Here is a 24,332-nt window from a genome sequence, read left to right on the forward strand (position 1 = left end):
GTTTATTGTCCTTTTTAAAACAGAAGCATGATATAAAAATCAAAATGTATATACAAAATGCTACAATTTTTAAGAAGCTAAATATTTGAGGAGCCATCTCTGAGCAATATGACAGTTGACCCTTGAACACCACAGATTTGAACTGTGCCGGTCCAATTAATATATCGAGTTTTTCAGCCAAACATGGATTGAAAATACAGGATTCTAGGATGAAAAATCCGCATATACAGAGGGCTGTTTCTTTTCTTTTTTAGTAATTCCTCAGGGCTGACTGCAGGATTTGAGTATGTGTGGATTTTGGTATACATGGTGGGGAGGGTAGGGGTAGTCAGTCCTACAGCCAATCTCCTAAGTATACAGAGGGACTCAACTCTGTTGCCTAGGCTGGACTGCAGTGGTACAATTATGGCTCATTGCAGCTTTTGACCTACCAGTTTCAAGCAATCTTCTCATCCCAGCCTCTCAAGTAGTTAGGACCACCGACGCATACCACCATGCCTGGCTAGGTTTTTTTTTTTTTTTTTGGTAGAGATGGGGTCTCCATATGTTGCCCAGGCTGGGCTCAAACTCATGGGCTCAAGTGGTGTACTCACCTCAGCCTCCCAAAGTGCTGGGATTACAGGTGTGAGCCACTGCACCCAGCCCAAAGGTTTTATAACCCTCAAGCCCTCATTCATTGTGTTTCCATCAGACCTTTAAAAAAGCTAGCTAAAAATTCTAGAATGTGAGACTGAAGCTCTTTTGGCCACATTACTATTATGGAAAATAGTTGGAACAGATGACCATTAATGTTTCTTTTACTCTTAAGATTGATTATCAGATTTTAATTGAGGATCAACTGAACCCTGAAGTTTTGATACAAGTAGTTTTCAAATCCTACTTGATAAACACATTTAATTAAAGGCTAACATATACTCCCAAAGGCCTACTGGTAGCATTGAATTTTAGAATAAAATGTTAAATAAAAACTAGGTAACTCTTAGCAAAAATTTTAACAAAGGTACTATTGTGACTTTATATCTCAATTATACTTTATATCTGCCCAGAAGAACTATAATGGCAAGAAATTAAGGTGTCAAAACAAAGGCATAAAATGCTTAAAAAAGGATATCAACTCATTTGCCACAGAAGTATGAGATTCAATTATTGAAAACCCAAAGATCTATGACACTTTTTGGTAGAAAAGTGAATATAGATGATCTCCAATTTAGGATTTTTCTACTTTATGATGGTGTGAAAATGATACACATTCAGTAGAAACTGTACTTTGAGTACCCACATAACCATTCTGCATTTCGCTTTCAGTACAACATTCAATAAATTAATGAGATATTCAACATTTCATTATAAAAAAGGCTTTGTGTTAGATGATTTTACCCAACTGAAGGCTAATGTGTTCTGAGCACATTTAAGGTAAGCTAGTCTAAGGTAAGCTTACCTTAAATGATGTTTGGTAAGTTAGGTGTATTAAATCCATTACGGACTTAAGCTATTTAGTTTATGATGGGTTAATTAGAACATAATGGCTTTGTAACTTGAGCATCTGTATACACTTAAAATGTTACATGTACTTCACAGATGTTCAGGCAACCTCCAATCCATCATAAACATACTAATGGTTCATGAACCTGAGATTAAGAAAACTTTTAAGCAGTAATAATGTTGAAATGTTCAAATAAACTTAAGGAAAACATTTTTCTTTAAAACAAAAAGAAAAAAAATGAAGTATATCACCTGAACTCGTACATAAACCACAACATCTACAGGGAAGGAAGAATAAGCAGATGTTGAAGATGACACTAGTGATGTTGTTGACTCTTCCATAGGATCTGGTATTTCAAAATGTCCCATATCTTCATCCTGTGAGCTGACAGCTGTTTAAAATATTTGGTTAAGTTGTATTATTAGGTCAAAGGCAAACTATTTATTAAAAGATCCTTATTGTTTATACTAGTGAGATGAAAGGTATGAACACCCAGAAATATTTGCTTCTGTAGCCCTTCATTCTATACTTCTTTCTCTGTTCACACCTCTTGCTCATTCCCCCAAACTCAAATTTTCCTGCTGCTATACCGAACACTTTACCAAGAAACTAGTGATTATACCCTTGCCCTCAAGGTGATTCCAGTCCAGGACACACACTAAGGATGCAGAACGTAAGAATACAGAACCTAAGGATTAATTTTGTCCTTGACTAGGTGTGCCCATGGGAAAGTTATATAACCTCACCAGGACTTAGTTTCTTCATTTGTAAATGACAATTAGAGGATCTCTCAGTTCTTTTACAGTCTATAATTCTTTACTATTTATAATTGTACATATTATGTAATAATGTATAGCAGCATTAAGAAAACCTTATATACAAGATCCCAAAATATATGTGAATGGGGAGGTATATATGTGATGGGGAGGTATATAAGAAGGATGCTTACCTGTATAATTCCTTTCAATTGGTGTAATTGGGATAGTTTCTAGAGCTTTTTCCAGAAAGTCTAATAGGCAGGGACTGATAACCATTTCTTCTGGCAATGATTGAAGTGCTACCCAGGCATATAACTTGGCTGTTTTTACTCCTCCACTTCCTTTTCCTTTGGCTAGAACATTTATATAAATTCCATTTAATGGATTTTATAAAAAGTTCCAATTTAACATAAGACAACTTTGTGAGAAATTTGAATTAAAGTTTAATTACGTAAAGGACCTCATATTTAAGGCCTTACAAGAAAGTAATAAAAATAGCTTGAGTAATAAAAATAGCTTGAGTAATAAAAATAGGTTGAGAAGAATTATATGTTAGAATACAAAGGTGATTAATAACATATAATAAGATGGTTATTCCTACTTGCTCCATGTCACAAGTTTTGGTCCAGTTTTTCAGCTTTATATTTTGCTTAGCCTCTCATTAGCATTAGACCTTCTGTCCATTTAAGAAGATATAGAGAACTTTAACAATATTTAGTGGCAAGTGAAGAAAAATGTCACAATTTTCGGGCTTTCCTATGTTTAGCTTGTACATATTTATAATGCTTCCCTATATGGGATATGCCATTTGTCTTTCCTTCTACCTAACTAATTATTTCTGCTTCAGGAGAATGAGTAAAACATCTTAGCTAGCTTTGGCTAAGGTTTCCAACTCTTAACATTTATTAGTTGTGCAAATTTAGGAAAGACATTCAACTTCTATGAGCCTTAACTCATTTATAAAATGGGTTAATATCTGACATCCACTTATTGGACATAGACATGCCTTGTTAACTGAAAAGTGATATTAGGCATTATCAGCATGATTCCTATTTTAAAAGGTTTATATATCAAATTCTGTCTCATAAATGAAACTTTTTCAAATAATTCTTATCTAGTCTGATACTCCTTCTTTTTGGAAATCCTGCCATGTATGTACAGTATCATCAATGTGCTATGGTAGCCAGATTCCAAGATGATGTTCAAGGATCCTTGCTTCCTGGTATTCATGCCCTTGTGTAGTTTCTTCCCATACTGACCTGTGTGATGAGTAAAAGCTTGTGGCAGTGATGGCATGTGACTTCAAAGGCTAAGCCATAAAATATATTGCAGCTTCATCCATGGTATCTTTTGGATCATTTCTTTTGAGGGAAGTCAACTGCCGTATCATGAGAACACTCAAGACGCCCAGTAGAGAAGCCCACATGGAAAGAAACTGAAGTACCAGTTAACGAGTCACATGACTGGGATATGTTAGAGGCAGATTTTTCAGCCCCAGTCAAGTATTCAGATGTCTCTAGCCCTAGCCAATGTCATGACTGCAATCTTGTAAAAGACCATGAGTTAGACCCACTGAGCCAAACTGTGCCTGCATTTCTCATCAACAGAACCTGTGTTTGAGGTTATAAGCCACTAAATCCTGGGTAATCTGTTATACAACAGAGAAGTAATAAATGTTAAGCCCAAAGTATTACTCTCTTTTAAATGTGTTAAGTTTGATATTTGCATTTGATCATAAGCTCCCAAATTTGAACTACATAAAACTACCTTTTTTATTTTAATGTATAGACCTAAAGATTTAAGTAATTAACCTATTTGGTATACTCTAAAGTAATGTCAATTTCAAAAACAGCCAAAAATAGTTGGCCCACACTTCCATATATAAATTTTGTATAGTCATTATTGACAAGTCTATGTCCTTTTTTTTTTTCTTAAATGTGTGCATATGAAAGTCTCAAAAGAGCAAGTAGGTAATAACTAAAAATTTTAAAAATGACAAAAAATAGAGTATATACTCCTTAAATACCTGTGGGAATAGGTGGGGGCTGGGGAGGAAGTAAGGTGTTAGTCTTGCTCTGGACAGTGCAAGGTAAAGGAGGAGAAGGAGGAGACGTTGCACTGTCTTTCATACCATACAGCTTGGACTCTTTGGAGAGTGTTCTTGGCAAGGAAGATCCTCTGGAGGCATTAGGTGATTCAGTCTTTAGTGTCTTAGAATTGTAATGCAACTGTATTGAAACAAAATTATAAAGATGAAGAAAATCAAGAAGTATAGAAAAATGTGGTAGAAAGAAATTGGAAGTCAGAAGACTTTTAACTTTTACAAGTTAACTTTGTGATCCTGGCAGTTTTCTTTGCTTTTATTCATTTCAAATAATCTTTAATGTCATTTCCAACTGAATAGTCTACGATTCTGTAATTCCAGAATCTAAAAAACGGTTGTTTAATGAAGTTGCACTAGGCAAGGTTTAGGAAGTTTGTTATGAATATTAATTCATTAAAAAACCAAACTTCTTTCCATCAAACTTCCATGGAAAATGCTATATAAATGAAATGGGAACCTGCAGTTTTGATGTTCTTATGTCCAGAAGAATATGGCTATATTACACAAGAAGTCACTGAGTCTCATTTTAACATAATGAGAAAAAGATGAATGTATATGATAGAAAATAAACATTGCTACCAATAATTTAACCTTACCCTAGGCAATTAGGTTTTTACCTTTACATCAACTCCAGGAATGTAAAATACTGTTGTTTCTAAGTCACTAGGCTTTGTCTGCAGAGATGATGGCACTTTCTTTCCGGTCATTAAATGGGTGGTAGAAGCATAATTAGTTTGAAACTTCTTCTTTTTTGAAGGTGAATCTTGATCTAAGCTCCTGGAACTTCGATCATAACTCCTGTGAACAGAAAAATGTTCTCATCTTTTTTAAAAAGGACATTTTTGTTTGTTTGTTTAAAAGCAAACTTTTATCATTACACTAAATGGAAAGTAATCCTTCATTTAGGAAGTTGAAAAAAGTAAAGTTCATCAGTATCTCTAGCTAGACTGGTTAATGCCTTGCATGAGTGATGTAAATGTTGTATGTTCCTTAACTATACAGGGCAGTTACCTTTATTCTTTCCTAGGGCCATGACTCTCACTTGAACATATTAGGTTGAACCAAATGAAACTGCCCTTTATATAGGTAAAAATACAGCTAAGTATTAGCAATTTATTATGGATTATTATGGTTCAAAAATAACCTAATAGTAATTCTTTTTATCATCACGACATTTATAAGAGATTTTAACTGTTTATAGTACCTTTTTCTTTTATTTTATAAAAGCCTCAGACAATTGAAAAAGTATTTTATTATGGAAATTTTTTAACATATAAAAAAGTAGTAAGAATAGTATATCATTAATGATCCTCCATGTTCCCATTACCGGGTTTCAGTTAGCATCAGCATTCTTTTTAGCTCTACATCTCTACTCATCCACTCAATTGTAACTATTTTTTTACAGTTCATGTAGATTAGAAAAGAAAAACAAAACAAAATTTAAAGAAAAAATATAACGTTAATCCTGTTTATATCATCATTTAGTGATATAAACAAATAGTAAAGCTGCAGTTATATCCTGGACACAATTTCAGTCTATTGAAGTCTGTGTAACTATCTCCCAGTCTTTCTTATTTCTTTATGAACTCACCAAAACTCTCAATAACCAAGATATTTCTGAGCATTTTGTTGTTCTTTAAAACTGAAATATGCACAGTGCAGGGAGAGACACTGAGAAATTCATGTGTGTTAAAAGAATTCCAAAGATATAACTATTTTAATTAAAAAATATGCCAGACTGTCAATCAGACATCCATTTCTAGTTGCCAGAAAATACTATACAGTTGTTTATAAGAAACTGTGTAAGAAATAACCACTTGACCATTATAACTATAATTACATTTACACTTCAAATCTGCATTTTGGAATGGAGAAGTTTGTTATAATTCAGTGAAATATGAATAGTATTTCTAATAAAGTTACATGTATCCTTTTTCAATCAATTTCTTACCTTCTCAAACTTATATCATCATGTTCTTGTAGAAGGGTGGTTGGGTGGAGTACACATTTTCCACTATCAATTTCAACCCGTATATCGAGTTCAAAGTCAATATTTCTCTCTGTAGCTGTGCCACTAAGACTTCTATTGACTGGTGTTGTTGGCCAGCGTTCTGTAAATAGCTGATGAACAGCAGCAAAGCCTGTTGCTTTTTTACGAGATGTATGTCTATAGAAAAAACAATTGATCATTACGTTATGGTAAAATGACAGTTCTTTGTAACAAACTACTTTCCAACCTATTAAGTGAGCAATAGTCTGTAAATAAATTTTACTATTTTATAAATTAACACGAGGGAGTTTAATGGAGCCACATTCTATTCAGCTACTATGTACTGAATAACTATTATATGCCAGGGTATGTGCTAGGTGATGAGGACACAGACATAGTCACCACTTTTAAGGAGTCTGATTATCAGTATATAAACTACCCCGTGTATGTTGGAAAATGAAATCTTTTTCAACATACACGGTATAGTTTATATATTGAAAAATTGAATATACAAAAGAATTAAAATTGGGATCTCAAAGAGATATTAACACTCCCATGTTTACTGCAGCATTTTCACAATAGCCAAGATGTAGAAACAACCTAAAATATCCATTGATAGATAAATGAATTAACAAATGTGGTGCATACATACAATGGAATATTATCAGCCTTTAAAAAATGAAGGAAATGCTGTAGTATGTAACATTATATATGAACTTGAGGACATTATGCTACATGAAATAAGCCAGACACAGAAGGACAAATACTGCATGATTCCACTTACATGAATTATCTAAAATTACCCAACTCATAGAAGTAAAGAATAGAATGGTGGTTGCCAGGGGTTGGGGGTCGGGGAGAGGTTTGGAGTTGCTAAGCAATCATATATAAAGTTTCAGTTATGCAAGATTAGTAAGTTCTGGACATTGTGCCTACAGCTAAACGATATTGTACTGCACACATAAAAAGGTTAAGAGAGTAGATCTCATGCTAAGTGATCTTACCAAAATAAAATAAAATACGTAAAGAACTTATCAAACTGTACATCTGGAAAATATGGTTACACTAATGTAAATTATATCTCAATAAAAAATAAAGATATTTTTAAAAACGGCAATGTAAAACAAAAAAAGTAAAGAGAAATAGATCATCTGTCCAGGAAGGCAAATGTGCAACTTATAGGATTACTATTAAGACAAAACAAAAGAAAGGGCAGAGTTAATCCACACAACTATAAAGTAATATTTCCTATAATCAAATTTATGTTTTAAGAAATACCACAATACCTAGAAAATTGTTAGAAAAGACTCAAACCTGGACTACTATGAAATTAAATACAATGAAAAGATTCTAAAAATTTCTAGGTAGAAAACAGATATAAAATACCAAAAAAATCCCAAGTCACATTCACAGAACTGAAAAAGATAACCAGCTGAATGCTGGAAGATAATAGAGCAGTTTATCTTACCTAGAAGAAATAAATATTAAACTAGAATTCTGTTCCCAACCCAATAATAAACACAAGAACAGTAAAGCTACTTTAGAACACACAAAAAAATGAAGTAGATCTGCAATAACAACTTTTTATAGAAAGTTATTTGAGAATGTACTCCAGAAAAATGAGGGAATAAAACCAAATATGTTTATGGGATTCAGGAGTCAGTGGCTTCAGTCTAGGAAAGGGAAGAAAGAATCCCTAAAGCTCAATTTATTACCATTATTAGAAACTCTTACTATTATTGTCACAGCCTCAGTTGAGGGTGGTTTAAATAGCAGTTCCAAAGATCCTTGCAGCTCCTCTTGAGGGCACATTCAGAGCAAAGTTTCACATTAGTCATTTATTTCATTAACACCATTCATCTTATTTCTTTCTCCTAAGAATTTGCTGAAGTCTTTCATCCATTGTTAAACACTTCCCTTTATTACTTTTCTAACTAGCCTACATTATTACAGATCTCCTTGCTGCAATCTTTAATGCCATGGGAATACAGTCCTCTCCTTTAATTTACTCATAACCACATCTTTCTATTTTATTTTTGATAATTAAACTTAGGTGGCTTGAAAAAACCCATTTAAATTTAAAAACTATATGGAGCTATATCACATTAATAAACCATGTGATAAATTTTATTAAATTTTATTTTAATGAGACTCAGTCTTACTCAAGTGAGAGGCACATTAAAAATGATTTTTGTAAAAGTTGAGTTATATATAACATTGTATGCTCATTTCTATGATACTACCTAACGATCTTAAAATGAGGTTACTCACGAGGGTTTCCTGTAAACATAAAACCTTTCCCTCTCATGGTCTTCGTCTTTTTCATCTTTGTCAGAATCTTCACTGGTAGAAGACAAACTGTCATCCCGTCGGCCCTCTTCACTTTGGAAAGGAATGCTTGGTGAGAAGCCTCCTGGAGTTTTGGGAGAACTGAACACGGAACATGATCCTTCACTATTTGATGAGTAATGGGATGGACCTTCAATGGTTACTGACAAAAGGTCAAGTTCTGTTTCCTCTGGAAACTGATTGTAAAAAAGAAAAAACATGAATCAGATTTATATTTCAATTAAAAAAAGAAAATATATATAAATTTAAACATTTAAAAATTATCTCAGAGTTGAATTTCCTCACTCTAAACTGAAAGAAAGGTCAGATTCATGAACATATGAAATGGTACACCAAGGAAGGAAGCAAAAGGGCCAACCTCAGAAAGTTATACTACACTAAAAATCAGAATGAAACTTTACTTTATATAAACATATATTACTATATTAATAAGTAAACACTAATTCTTTAAAGCAGAAGTTAAACGTGGAAGCAAAAGAAACATGATTAATTGTAAATCAGAATGGCAAGAGCAATTAGTGATGGAAGAGCATGCTGTGTCAGTACAAAGTTTATTGTTTTCTCATCATGATATTAGATGCTTTTTGTGGATGTATCTTTTAAAAATGAGCCCCACATTAGTTAAACAAAAATGTGCAAATAGCTGAGTAATAAAACATGTATCAAACTGAAGAATGCTGTATTTTGGGGTAAATACATTTGGTTCTCTGTAAACCCCAACAGATTCAATCAAGTACAGACAGAAAATATTGGGGGGAAATAATAGTACAACAATAAAAAACAATAAACAAAAGTTATAACAACTATTTATAATATCATTTAAAGTGTACTACACATTGTAAGTAATCTAGAGATGATTTAATGTATATGGGAGGATGTGCGTAGGTTATGTGCAAATACTGCACCATTTTATAAAAGGGACTCAAATATTTGTGGATCTTGGTATGCATGGGGGTCCTAAAACCAATCCCCCACAGATATTGAGGGCTGACTATACTTTGTATAAACACTATGTCACTAACTCAGGATTTCACTAGGAGGCCACTACATATAAATAGGTCAAACAAAACAAAAGAAAAACAAAACACCTTCCCATGACCTAATTTTGATGCCTACCTTCACAGAGTCACAGAGTTACTTGAACAATACGCTTTTATGAAGTTTAATGTGCAAGGTAATTTATTATTAAAAACTACTGGATGCTGCTATTCAATACACAGTTAAGTCCTACATTGAAAATTTGAAATCTAGGTGTTCATTTTATATAGTATACGTGTTACTGAGTTAACAAATAAATCAGATTGTTAGAACATCCACTTTTTAAAACTTTGGTAAGAGACGGTAGATGAAATATATCTTTGTTTCATTTTATATTTAATCATGCCTTATCTATTTTCTAATTTATGATTAGAAAATATATTTAGTCTCATATCTATTATATAATTTATGATTTTTATATACTTTTATACAGTACATGGCTAATTAAAAATGAGACTTGAATCACTTCAAATATTAATTCCTTTGAGAATCACCTAGCTAGTAGAACCCATTTCATTCATGTAAATGATTTCTTTCCAAGTTTTTTTCATAAAAAAAGAACATGTTTGTCAAGCTCACTATATTACAATTAAATAGTTCTTTAAAAAAATCCAGTTTGACTAAATTCACTATAACTATGAGATGTATGTTGAGACTCAAGCTTGAAGAGAGTGACCAAAGGGAAAATAAATCTTTGGATGAGCGCTTATTTTTAAATGTATCTTAACAAAATGATCTAGATATCATTCTTCTACATTGTTTTGAACAAAAGAATAATTTAAAAAATGGATAGTTTTATCAATATTATTTTACAGTAGTGACTCCAAAGAAAGAATGTTCAATTATTGTTTGTTCTGAATTAAATTTAATTCTAGTTTGAACTAGTTAACTGATCTTTGTTTATGAAAAAATTTATTTTGTTGAATATAAGGAAAAACTACACTTATTAGGAAATAACAAATTGTAGTTTTTAATTTATAATTTGGTTGAATTGATTTGATTAGCTGAGACAGTCTTTTAGTTTTTAATATTAAACTACACAGAAGTAAAAACTAAGATAAATCCATGTAAGAAGTTATGAGATGTACATGATGAAAAAAATTCAAACAGTCTTAAACCATTATCTAAAATATTTTAAGGTCTAAGTTTAGTCTGAAATGAAAGGAAGATATTTTGAAAGCAGGCAGATATTCAGTGTGGTTGATTAGTTTTAAAGCAAAATTTATGTTGTTTTTAGTAAATACCTGAAAATACCCTTCCCCAGGACCGCTGGATTGTGGTGTACTTCCCCATACTGTATTTTTCAACTTAATTAAAACAATAAGAAAAGTAAAAGAAAAAACAAAAACTCATGAAAAATAATAAACAATGACTTAAAAGTAAATATACAAAAAACAAAAGAAACATTTTAATATGACGTTTACTATGGTATGAAATTAGAATACAACTTTGAAGCTGATCTTCCTTCTAATTTCTGCTACTATCTATAAATAAAATACATAAATGAGTACCAATATTCTACATTTACATTTGTGTAAGATGTAGTTTAATATGGATTCTCACTTGAAAGAAAAATTATTCAACAAAATCCTTTCTACTTAAGAGAAAGTAGTTATGGAGCCTTTACTGTGCATGTAAAATATAAAACACGAACACCTGCTTCATGGCTCTCAGATGATGTTATGAGGGCAGTGCCCACTACTTGGTAATATACAGACAGTTCAATCATCGTAATCCATACTTTGATTGTAGTCAGAAATTAATATTTTGAAATAGTATAATACCATAATTTTGTAATCTGTAAAAACTATTTAACAATGTTTATCTCTAACAAATTATATATCTCTTACTGTATCCTGGATATTAAAAGTTACTCTAGGTCCAGGAGATGCTGCATCCACACGGATTTCTGGGAGCTCTTCAGTTTCTCCTACTCGAGAACTGCAAGTAAAATATAAAGTTATAAAACACTAATATTCTCATGATAAAGTCTGATTAATGGCAATACCATTCTGTTTCTAAATATTTACCTTATCAAAGGATTGAACTTTCTCTTAACCTTTAGCATACCATAAAAAGGACTCAATGTTTTGGTTAACTCAAGATTTTTCTAAAACTAAATCATATAAAAAGAATTTATACTTCTTATAGTGCTTATATACTATTAAAACTGTATTTCACTTCAATAAATGTGAAATTTCCATTTTTTTCATATGCTAAATGTCTGTGTGACAATATCTTTTCTAAACTGACAAATTTAGAGCAGTAGCTACTAGTAAGCATGTTTTAATTCCTTTAGATAATCTGTAAGTTTACGCATAAAACTTGTCTATCTTTCTAAACCACAGTTTTATGTAAATAAAAAACTTGTCTAAATAGCAATGTGCTTCATTTCTAAAAAGCACACACTGTACTGTGGTTATATGATGACGGGTTCCTTAAATAAACTTCTGAGTTTGATAATATCCACTATTATTGCTATTTTACAAATAAAATTAATTTGTTATCTTAATTTTATGATTAGAACATAAAAAAGTAGTTGACCTTGGTAAAAGAGTCAACAATTTTATTAATTGTCTCATGGGCTGAAATATGTATATTACCTTGTCCTTTCCATTCGCTTTAGAGGTGGTCTTCCAGAAGCAGAAATGCTTTTTGATCGGCTGTAACTTGGTTTGTAACTCAAACCCCACTTATCCTTTAGGGAAGCAGCCTAATGAAATGGGAGAGAAAAAATGTGACTACAGGTGATTATTTATTGTTGTAATATTTGACTTCAAATAAAAGAAAATATTATACTATTAAATAAGTTAGCTTGTTTTCCCCAAGGGACTTTCTTGTCACTTAACAATATAAATTCATATTAGAGGAGGAATCAGCTATTCTTTGGTCCTAACACCAACTAGGAGGCACAATGAAAACATGAGCCACCACCTGACCTGAGAGAAAAGAAGAAAAGAGAAAATTAGGGGGCAGGGATGAGGGTACAGAAACAAGGCAAGAAGAAAGGAAATGATTTAAAAAGTAAGAACGGAGAAAGAAAATGAGAATTAAAGGTTTTGAGAGAAAGCTAGGTTCCTGGCAGGGGGACAAAAGACCACTTTTTTCCAAGGGCATCCCTGTTGAAGAACTCTTCATTACAACAAAGGAAAGTAAGAGTGTTAAAGACTTAACACTCTCACTGTCTCTAAATCCCTGTTCTAGAAACTAGTGATGGTACTAGATATTTAAAAGATTCTAATACAGTGGAGGTTTGGAGTCTAAGATGGGTAAAGGGAATTGAGGGGAATATGTGGAATGACATATGTATGTTAAGAATGGAGATGTTTTAACAGCCTTTCTAATTCTCTCTATCTAGTTTATTTTTAATGTCAAAGACCAAATATGACATGCAACAGTGGACAAACAATATTTTAATTATATTTCATGACTCTTGTGTAGACAGCAAAAATTTAATATAGAAAATTATATGTTACAGATATCACTATCCATTATTACTATCAGAAACTAGTGACAAATAAATTGGAGAGCAGTATTCAAACTATATTCTCCAGGAGTTTAGAAGTGATCAAGGCATGTGGTCCCAGCTACTTGGGAGACTGAGGCAGGAGGACTGCTTGAGCCTAGGAATTTGAGGTTTCAGTGAGTTATGAATGTACCACTGCACTACAGCCTGGGCAACAGAGTGAAACCCTATCTCTTAAAAACAAAACAAGTGAGTGTCAAACTACGTGAGGCCAAAATTAAGAGAAATGCAAGGAGAAACAGATGAATTACAGTTTGAGACTTCAATAACCCTTTATCAGAAACGGACATCCAGTACACAAAAAAAATCAATAAGGACACAGTTGAACTCAACAACACCATCAGTCAATTGGATATAATCAACACCTACAGACAGCTTCACCTAATATCAGAATACACATTCTTCTCAAGCTCACGTGGAACTTTCATGAAGAGATCACATTCTGAACCAAAAAGCATACCTTAACACATTTTAAAAAATTATAAATCATAAAATGTGTGCTCTTAGACCATAGTGGAATTTAACCAGAAATCAACAACAGAAAGATATCTGAAAAATCCCAAATGCACTGAGATTAAATAACACCCTTCTAAGTAGCATGAGTTGAAGAAAAAAATCTGAAGAGAAATTTTAAAATATTTACACTAAACGAAAATGAAAACACACTTATCAAAATTAGTGGGATGAAGCAAAAGCAGTGCTTAGAGGACAATTTATAGCACTGAATGCATACATCAGAAAAGATCTAAAATCAATTAAGCTTCTACCTTAGAAAACTAGAAAAAATGACAAATTAAATCTGAATTAAGCAAAAGAACATAATAAAAATCAGAGCAGAAACAAAAAAAACCCAGGAAATCAATAGAGAAAAATCAACAAAACTAAAAGCTGGCTGTTTGAAAAGATCAATAAAATTGGTAAGCCTCTAGCCGGGATAACTAAGAAAAAAAGAAAGACACAAATTACTAATATTAGCAATAAAGGAGGGTATATAACCATAGACCCTATGGCTATTTCAAGAATACAGGAATACATTGAACAAATCTATGCCCTCAGATTTGATCACCTAGACGAAATGAACATACAGTTTTCCAAAATGGAGAAAGGAAAAAGATAATCTGAATAGGCCTACATTTATTAAAGGACTGCATTAATAACTTTACAAAACAAAAACACCATGCCCAAGTGGGTATACTTGTGAATAGGTAACTCTTAAAAGCTTATCATTAATTTAAAAAATGAAGGAAAAAAAGGGGATAATGGTTTTTTTTAAAAAGTTTTCTACCCCTAGACTCAAACTCTAATGGGACCAACTAAACCTGCAAAAAATAAAGATTATAAAGTGCTAACAATACACAGTGGCTGAGAGGTAAATTCTGACCAGGAAGAAGGGGATAGGGAAAGAACAGACGTCTTAAAAGATTTCACAAAGTTCACATTTTTTGCAGAGTTCAGATTAGAGACTTAAAGCAAAAATAATTTTGTGAAAGACAAAACACAATGTGCAAGGGCATAGACTATTATAGAGTCCTAAAGCCTAGGCTGGACTCTTGGCTCCCCGGCATTTCTGGCTGTATAACTTTGGTCAAATTACTTCACCTGTCTCAGTTTCCTCATCTTTAAAATAGGAAAATAACATAAACTACCTCCTAAGGTTGTGTGAGGCTTTAATGGGTTACTAAATGTAAAGTGCTTTAGATGGTGCCTGGTACACAGGAGATATGATAGGAAAAAATCAGGTGGTTTTGTCACCAGCATTGAAAGAACAAAGAGCACTCACTCGCATACTGGATCTCCGTAATTTTTTACGAACATCTCTTCTAATGTCATTCACAGCCACAGATTCTAACTGTTGGTAACGTTGAATTTCTTGGTTTATGGTTCCTTCACTTGCACCTAATTTTCTGGATGCAAAACAAATACAGCAGTTATTGTAAAGAAATAACAAAGTTACATAAGCAGAATATGTATTAAAAAAATAAGTTACACTGATTTTTACTTGCTCCTTTTTCATGCTTTTACTTTGCAGAATACCAAAGATGATTATGTATGGACCAGCCAAAACCCTCAATAAGTTTAACAATAATATTTGGTGAATTTTAAGGAAACAAAAACACCTCTCTCTAATGTTTGAGGAAATGTGTGTTATCCATTGCTGCATCAAGAGTCACCATGGGCCCACTCTGCAGAAAAATGTCTGAATGTAAAATTCTACATATAATATAATCCTTGGGTAACATTTTGAAGGAAGAGTATATTTTGCTTCAGGTCATTTTTTCCCCTGAGAACAAAACTCAAATTGTTATCTAAGTCAACAGGAAAATATGAATCACTGCATGATAACTGACAGACAAGTGTTAGGCAATACCTTCTGCTGTACAAAATGCATATATTTGTGTAAGGTCCTTGATGGTTAAAAAAAAAAAGCATCAGTACAAGTGTAGGCACATTAGAAAAGATGAGGCATGACCATTACCTTTTGGGAAAATAAAATTGCAAACTTTAGCAATAAGAATATTTACTGTAATAGAGAAAGTATTTTTAGCAATATCCAGCAGGCAACAGATAAAGATTAGTGCATTTATTTATATATGCATGTGAAGATACATAAAAGAGTAAATACACAGGTAAAGATAACATATATGTGATATAAAGTCAGCCATAAAGTGCTAAGAAATAAGTTATGAAAAAGCACTAGGATTTCATGTCTAACTTCTTTTTTTTTTTTGAGACAGAATCTCATTTGTCACCCAGGCTACAGTGCAATGGCACAATCTTGGCTCACTGCAACCTCCTCCTACCCCCAGGCTCAAGCAATTCTCCTGCCTCAGCCTCCCGAGTGGCTGAGCTCACAGGCACACACCACCACACCCAGCTAATTTTTGTATTTTTAGTAGAGACAGGTTTCACCATGTTGCCCAGGCTGGTCCTGAACTCCTGACCTCAGGTGATCCACCTGCCTCAGCCTCCCAAAGTGCTCGGATTACACATGTGAGCCACAGTGCCCAGCCTCATGCCTAACTTTATGACTAATGAGTGTATGATCTTGGCCAAATTATTAAACAACTCTGGACCCTGGTGATATAACAGATAAAGAGTTTGTATTAGCCCAAATACAGTTTCTTCCACTTCTGTCATCTTATGATTCTAAAATTAGGGAACATTATATTAAATTAAAAATCATTATACATACTTCAGATCATCTATTACTTTGGCCTGTTCATTCAGTTCTCTGATATCCACTATACGCTTCATAATTTTTCTTCCCCTAAGTTCGCCTGGCTGGCTAGCAGATGCTGCCTGTCTTCGATAATCTACGGCTTCCTGAAAAGTCAAAAGTGTATATGTCAATACCACCCTCAAGACACATAGCAAATCTATACTATCACAAAATTAACACCTTAAATCAAAGTAAGCATGCAAGAATCAAAGCCATCTATATCAAGACTGGGATTCTCCACTGATTTAAATCCCCTCATTTTCATAAGGAATCTATTTAGTTGCTACCTACGTTTCCCCATGAGTGTGCTCTGCATGCTTTCAAATGGGACTGGCTAGACTGAGGGGAGCCCCACATCTCTGGGTCACACAGATACTCTGCAGGAACAGAATAGCGCTGATTTGGGGGTGTCAGGCCTAGTAGGTGATTTACAAGTCGCTGCCCAAAGGTAAGTTTGTGGCCATCTCCGCTTACTGAACTTCCATCTGAACTCTAAATAATAAACAGTAATATTAATTTTTTAAAAATTTCTTCCCAAGAACAAAACTATTTCATGGTACAATAGTTAAAAGATATTTAAAATAATTTTAAAAAATTAATAGTAGAATGAATCAAAGAATAAGTTTCTTTTTGACCACTAAATATCTTGAAAATATAGAATGTATAGTATAGATGGAAATATATATTTTTAAAATGTGTAACTTCATTTTGTAAATGCACTTTGCTTTGAAATTCATTTTGAACATCTTTACTGAGACATAACTCACATACCATAAAATTCACCCATTTAATATTTTCACAAAGTTGTACAACCATCATTAAAATAGTTGGGAATATTTTCTTCACTCAGAAACCTCATGCCTATTAGCAATTTCTTCCCATTCCCCCCATCTCCACCACACCTCTCCCTATTGGTAGGCAGCCACTAATCTACTTTCTATCTATATAGATTGGTCTGCACTTCAGTTTTAATATGATTATGTTACCTATAGGTTAAAGCACAAGTTGGATGATGGTCAATATGTAGCACAAAACTCGATTAAAAGACAGTTAATCGAGTTAATTATGAAATATAGATACAGCAAACCAGCACTCCCTTCTCTTCCTCCACAAATACCCACTATAATATACTAAATAACACTGAATAAATAATATCCCCATCTCAGGGTAAAAGCTAGTCCTGAAAAATTCTAACAGTCACTTTACTTACAGTATGGATAGTGGGAGACATAGTATCAACTTCATCCTCATCTGACAGATCAGCTATGTTCACTGAATTTAAGTCAGCAATGTCATCTATGTCTTCCTCTCCTGTCAGTGTTGTAAGAGTATTGCCCAGAGCATTAAGCCTTTTGCCAATGTTAGGATCCATGTGGACATCAATCCCACACATTTTCCACAATACATTGAGTGTCCAGGTTCCAGCGCTACTACTTTCTGTTTAAATAAAGAAGTTGCATTTTTGGTAAGTCCTGAGTATAGGAATGGAAATAACTGTACAAAGTAATAAAATGGATGTTGGCCACATGCAATAACTAATGTCTTTCACAGCTAGACTTGTCAGAAACATTACACTACAGGCTTGATTTCTCTATGTATACAGTGTGCATCTAATGTTTCCTCTGTATAGCACCCTCTTTTTTTTTTTCCTATGAACTACAGGTTCCCTCCCTGACCCCAAGATTATCCACCATCCCACAGCTACAGTAGGAATTGCCATGACCATAGCTCATTAAACAGAATTAATTAGGTAATTGGTCCAGATGAAGGTCAAAGTTGGAAAAATAAGATATTTTGCCTGAACTTGAGGAAAGGTTGGTCCTTCTCCAATGACTGAGGGTGGAGAAACAAGACTCCACCATGTTTCTCGCCATGTATAAGAAGGAGGTTATCAGTTAGAAGAAGTAGAAAAAAAGAGTAGCCAGAGAGAAGCAAAGAAACAAAGACAAGAGCTACAAAGAGTCTTGGTGACAGGTGGGATCTTCATTCTAATAGTTTCTGAAGGCTCCTGAATTGACCTGGTACCTTCTCTTCCATAAAATAGCCATTCCTAAGTTTAACTGTAGTCTGCAAATACCCTTTTAATAAACATCCCCTTTTGGTTAAGCTAGTCTGAGTGGGTTGTTGTCACTTAAAACAAAAGTCCTGACAAAGACTTATTTGTGACCTCAGCTGAATATTCCCTAACTTTTTCAGTTCTCTGTCAGACTCTAGGCCTTCATGCTTTCTAAGGTAACTCAGGATGAGCAATAAGGCTAGGCTTGGGGAGGATAACAGAGAATGGCAAGGAGAGACTGGAAATCTACTAACCATAATCAATTTCTACCCCTCTCAACATTTTGAGAACCCTTAAATAAATATCTCTTTAGCTCACCCTGTCCAATTTATAACAAGAAAAATAATAAAAATTGCATTGTGCTACCATCTTAGTCAAGACACATTATCATTTTTTACCTATTGACTGGTTTCCTGGGCTTTTTTGCCCTCTAATCTTTGAAAGTGTTCCTTTGATAGTGTTGTCATTTGCCTTCTTGTTCAAAAACATTCAGTGGCCAGCCTTCCCACTGCCCAACAAATCAAGTCTAAACTCAATTAGGCATTTAACATTTTTCCATCTTATTTGTTTATGTAACTCTATTCTAGCCAAATTGGAGAACTCTGAATAGTTACTGTGCTTTAACATCATGATGCATGCTATATTATTCTCTCTGACTTAATTTTCGCTGGCCCACATCTCCCAGTTTTTGCTTAAGAAAAATTTTTTCCCATCTGTATGAGTGCTTGTTTAAATATTCATTCCTCCATGAAGTTTTCTCTGATCCCAGTATTTTCCCATATTTGAAAATATTATCTTTCTTCTAGACATTTCAATAGCATTAGCAACTGGAATTTTATGTTTTATTATACCTATCACTTACTTCAATGTAATTTTGCTGCATATGCCTTAACTACATTTTAAGAATTTAAATGTATGGAGGATAGAAAGCATATCTTATTCATTTTAATCTTTTCTGAAACATCTTTTGTGTGTAATACGCACACACAAACCCACATAAGTATCTGATTAATAATTGTTAAATAAATATAAATATGCTAATACAAAGTTTTTTTTTAATTAGTGAACACCAGAATTAGCGTAGCCAAAAGATTCTCTTGCCATTAAAATAAAGGCAGAATTCTATCTACCATGGATAGCAAAATAATGCTGAATGTGAACCTACCAGCTGCTGCTTGTCCTGTAGTTCTTGAACATACTTCATAGGTGCCATCTGGAACTACACCTGTATAAAAATCAGCCCGAAAATAGTTTTCAATAAAAATACATCCATGATTATATATTCTACTCTTAATTTTTCACACAAAGATTATTATCTAAATATAAAGAGGATTACTATCCTCTCTAGATTTTAGTTCTTAATCTTTGGAATGAAAGGGCTATCTTAATGACTCCTAAGATCTATTCCATATTTCACAATATTTTATTCTATGATATAAACAATTTAACTGCAGTTTTAGTTTTATTTTCTGCATGTGATTTCCTTGAGTGACAACATCTGGCCAACTGCTGTGACACTCTAGATGGCTTTTCCACCGATATCCAGGATGCTATGACAATTTGTCATCATAAGTGAATGGCACTTTGAGAATGCAAATGACTTAAAATAGAATTTTTGGTAACTAAGAGCTGCCACATTAGGTTAGACACATGATTCAGCGTCTTACCTTCTCTTTTGACATGGAACATTTTATGACAAAAAAATGGCTTAAGGCCATGATGTCAATCTCAAGATCATGGACCTATCTCCAGAATATATCTACTTTTAACTCTGAAACATTTACTACCATCTAGCTTTAATTTGATTAACTTCAGCTTCAAAAAAGATGTTAAAATTCAACAATTTTAAACAGTAAAAGTTAAAACAACTTTTAAACAAAATAAACTCTAAACATAGAATTAATAAGACCTTCCTCAGTAATCCTTAGAAGAAATGAAGTATCAATCTAAACTTGAGAGTACATATATCTTTAATGTCCTTTTGTAACTCTGAATCCTAAATTGGTATTCAAATGTTACTAAATTTGAGCTTGCTATTCATTTTCTAGGTACTCTCATATTACATTTCTATCTTTTAAACATTTCAAAAGGGGAAAATCCTTCCAAATTAGAATTATAACTTAGTTTGTGAGAGACGATCTATTTGTTATTATGTGTTGTTTTTTTTTTTAAAGATTGCTAATAACTATAACATCTAAATTATATCTTTGAACTGTATAGTACCTGTGTCTCACATTCAAATTCTAATTAAGAAAGAACTAGATCTGGTTTTGAAATATCACCCAATTCACCTTTGTAGTCATGGTTTCAAATCTGAACAAGTACGACCTATATTAGCCTTTCAAATCCAAGAGTGCTAGAAGGAAAAGAAACCCCTTTGAAATCTGAATAACATAACTGAGGCCAAGTGAAAGGAAGAAATAGTAAATAAAAAGGGAGTAGAAAACTTTTAGGATTTCCTATCCTAAGAAGTAGCAGAGAATTTTTTCAAACTAAGCCTAAGGGCTAGGTGTGGTGGTTCCCACCTATAATCTCAGTGCATTGGGAGGTCAAGGATGCGAGATCACTTGAGGTGAGGAGTTCAAGACCAGCCTGGGCAACATAGTGAGACTCCATCTATACAGAAAATTTAAAAATTAGCTGGGTATGGTGGCATGTGCCTGTGGTCCCAGCTACTCGGGGGGCTGAGGTGGAAAGATTGCTTGAACTCATGAGCTCAAGGCTTCAGTGAGCTATGATGGCACCACTGCATTCTAGCCTAGGTAACAGAGCAAGATTTTGTCTCTAAAAAACAACAAAAAAAATTAAGCTTAAAAAATGAATATATAAAAGTCACAGAATATAGAGTCATGATGAATTAATAAGGAATATTAAGATTTTTAGAAGTAGATCTGAGTCCTGGAAATGAGGACTAAGAAATCAACTAGTTTCTTCCCCATAATATCTGTGGTTTCTATATCACAGACAGAATGATGACTTGGACCAACCATTAGTCTGAATCTAGGATGGTAACTCTTTCTGCTCTGATGACCAAATGCTACCCAGGTTTTAACAAAGAGCTTGCTGACCTCTAAACTTCTGATGGTTTAGTTTGTCACACATTGATGAAATTAGCCTATTATTTAGTATCTACTTAAATCATTCTTTGAACTCTTCCTGTAGATTGTGCTTGCTAATTTTTAATGCATTTCTCAATAAACATTATCGAGGAAATTTTACTGGGCCACCTTTTTTCTAGAGTATGTTTTAAAAATAATCTGTTAAAAAAAATTATAAGGCATAACCCTACCATTCCTTATTTCTCTGCCATATACACATACCCTTGCTCAAAAATATTGAGGTATACTTACTAGTAATAAAAACTACATTGGGAGGCCAAGGTGGCTGGATCACGAGGTCAGGAGTTAAAGACCGGCCTGACCAAAATGGTGAAACCCTGTCTTTACTAAAAATACAAAAATTAGCTGGGCATGGTGGTGGGCTCCTTATAATCACAGCTACTCGGGAGGCTGAGGCAGAGAACTGCTTGAACCTGGGAGGCGGAGGTTGCAGTGACTGAGACTGTGTCACTGCACTCTAGACTGGGCGACAGAGTGAGACTCCATCTCAGAAACAAAAAACAAACTATAAACTAGTGAACCTTGTCCATTTTATCATTTGGAAATTTTATAAATATGTCAATTACATAACTACTCTGCTCACCTCCTTTTGGCCTCCTCCCAAGAAACCCAGACAATAAGCATGTTACAGAAGTATTTCACTAAGTCCCCTCTAGAACCCAAAATAAATTATTCTGATTATCATGATTACCAGCATGTTAGTGTTCTGTATTATCAGAATATATACTGAGATGCTGAATTATCTGTTCATTTTTAAATGTGTATTTCCGATTTTGAGTAAGAGCATATTTCTCATTTTATATTTCTTATGCATTTACCCTTTAAGATAAACTGTTAGGGAAATGGTTTACTTCCTTTTTTTCCAGATATATTTTACTTATTTTAATAAATACAATGATGGTAAAGCTGTCACCTTAATAAAAATCACTAACTTTAAATTTATTTTTGTCTTTTATTAAAAAAAACAAAATATATGTTTTAGTGATTTTAAAAAAAAATATGTAACTTGTGTAAAATAATAAATCTATAAAGATTTCCATTGTAGGCTAATACTGGTCTTTTGGATAATAGGCATGAAGTATTTCCATTATCAAGTCTTCTCAGTAACCAGAAGTACTTCAAAGAAATCCTGGTATTTTACCTATAATTACCTAATGCAAAGCATTTGCTGGAGTTCAGGAGACACTGTCCCAAAAATGGCACCTTGCCATATGGAAGGTATTTTAAATTGAAGGAATTTGAGAAGCAACAGGTGCAGGAAGGACTTTGACTCTCCTCTGAAGCAGGTCATATGACCTACATGTGAGAGATGCCCTTCCTCAACCCAGAGGAAAGGAGCATCCTCAACTCCAAAATGGAGGGACACTAAGAGCAATCTGTACAAACAGGCCTTGGTTAGTTTTCCCCAGTTTACTACCCTGAACTCATACTGCTTTTTGTTTTCTCCTATTGCTCTACAACTTTCTACTCTTCATCAAACCTAGTATAAAAATACTAAGGTTTAACCATTTCTTTGGATCTTCATTTCCTAATGATGGCTCCATGTCACAAAAAAAAACCCCTCATATTAAATAAACCTGTATGCTTTTCTCTTATTAATCGGTCTTTTATTACGTAAGACCCAGCATATAACATAAAAGGGTAGTAGAAAAAAATATTTTTACTTCCCTACAAATCAAAACCAAGAATTTCGCCTATAATTTTTGAATGCTAAAACTTTCATTATTGGTGTAAAAATAATGGCAAGTTTTCCCATTCTTCAGACAATGGCAACTAGAAAGATTTCCCTCTAGTGGAGAGAGGAAGAAATTACATAAACAATGGGCTCTGACTTTCTAAAATGTTTAGTCTATAAGATTGAGGAATTTCAGTTCACAACCTTTTACTTTCTCATTTATAATTTTTCTTTATTAAGATTAATGATGCTTTACTAACTCTGCTGTAATATTTAAAATATAAAAATACATACAAATAAACCCTTATATCTTCATATGGCTTATAAACACAGCTTTAGTTATACCCAACCTTGAAAATTATGGAATTGCAGGAATTCACATTATACTCTGTACTTTACAAATTTGAACGTGTGGATTTATTCATGTCAATATTAAGGCTGGAGTTCCTGGTCCTGGCTATTTACAACCTGTTCTGTTTTTATGTTGAGTTGGATATTACACATTTATCATTTTCTTTCAAGCTTCTGATAGGACAAAGATGCTTTTATCTGGTCAAACATGGATCAATTACAGGTAAAATCAGGGAGTGTGCAAACATTCAAATATTATACTACCAAAAAGAATGCCTAGTTGGTTTACTTACCCAAACTACTCAAAGCTGTAATTTTTCACAAATATGGTTTGTTACCTGTAACTAGAAAAAGCCCTTTTCTCAAAGTCTAAAAACATTGTTATATCTAAGCATCCTTTAATTTTACAAATGTTTTATTTTTTTAAGTTCTAAACCGCATATACAAATTAAAAACACTCACAGGCATTCATCACTAAATCCCCACGAATTTCTGGTTTCCAGTCATCCCATGATGTCTCAAATCCATCAGCAAAACGGATACAAAAATTTTTGAAATGCCCTTTGCTAACCAGAGATTCTGAAGAGCAAGCAGTGATGAGGGTACTTTCAATAGTTAATACCAAAGCAGATCCAGTGTCAAGGTCTCCAGTATGATTAGACT

The 24,332-nt window shown here is 33.4% G+C and overlaps 2 protein-coding genes across 33 annotated transcripts in view; one reads left to right on the plus strand and one right to left on the minus strand.

Moving 5' to 3' along the window:
• The window catches only part of LOC108590822 (uncharacterized), a 66,684-nt gene extending 55,558 nt beyond the window's left edge, over positions 1 to 11,126 (plus strand). Inside the window, exon 7 of one of the 2 annotated variants that reach the window (XR_013532913.1) lies at positions 8,671 to 11,126. The gene's annotated coding sequence lies outside the window, so the exon portion shown is untranslated. The remainder of the gene's footprint in view (positions 1 to 8,670) is intronic. The other variant, XR_013532915.1, reaches the window with a different exon arrangement.
• BLTP1 (bridge-like lipid transfer protein family member 1) overlaps positions 1 to 24,332 on the minus strand; it is a 220,865-nt gene that overhangs the window by 23,113 nt on the left and 173,420 nt on the right. For 19 of the 31 annotated variants that reach the window (XM_035293010.3, XM_035293009.3, XM_078366548.1 and 16 more), the window contains 15 exons: positions 24,132 to 24,330; positions 19,690 to 19,749; positions 17,679 to 17,905; positions 16,760 to 16,960; positions 16,442 to 16,572; positions 15,029 to 15,152; positions 12,326 to 12,435; positions 11,573 to 11,663; positions 10,967 to 11,029; positions 8,607 to 8,860; positions 6,297 to 6,512; positions 4,963 to 5,143; positions 4,268 to 4,469; positions 2,433 to 2,594; positions 1,735 to 1,874 (listed from right to left, as the gene is read on the minus strand). In XM_035293010.3, coding sequence (XP_035148901.3) covers positions 1,735 to 1,874; positions 2,433 to 2,594; positions 4,268 to 4,469; positions 4,963 to 5,143; positions 6,297 to 6,512; positions 8,607 to 8,860; positions 10,967 to 11,029; positions 11,573 to 11,663; positions 12,326 to 12,435; positions 15,029 to 15,152; positions 16,442 to 16,572; positions 16,760 to 16,960; positions 17,679 to 17,905; positions 19,690 to 19,749; positions 24,132 to 24,330 — 2,361 coding nt within the window. The remainder of the gene's footprint in view (positions 1 to 1,734; positions 1,875 to 2,432; positions 2,595 to 4,267; positions 4,470 to 4,962; positions 5,144 to 6,296; positions 6,513 to 8,606; positions 8,861 to 10,966; positions 11,030 to 11,572; positions 11,664 to 12,325; positions 12,436 to 15,028; positions 15,153 to 16,441; positions 16,573 to 16,759; positions 16,961 to 17,678; positions 17,906 to 19,689; positions 19,750 to 24,131; positions 24,331 to 24,332) is intronic. The other 12 variants (XM_078366550.1, XM_008992752.5, XM_078366554.1 and 9 more) reach the window with 7 other exon arrangements.

Source organism: Callithrix jacchus, chromosome 3, assembly GCF_049354715.1.
Source record: "Callithrix jacchus isolate 240 chromosome 3, calJac240_pri, whole genome shotgun sequence".
In the NCBI taxonomy this organism is placed as follows: Eukaryota; Metazoa; Chordata; class Mammalia; order Primates; family Cebidae; genus Callithrix; species Callithrix jacchus.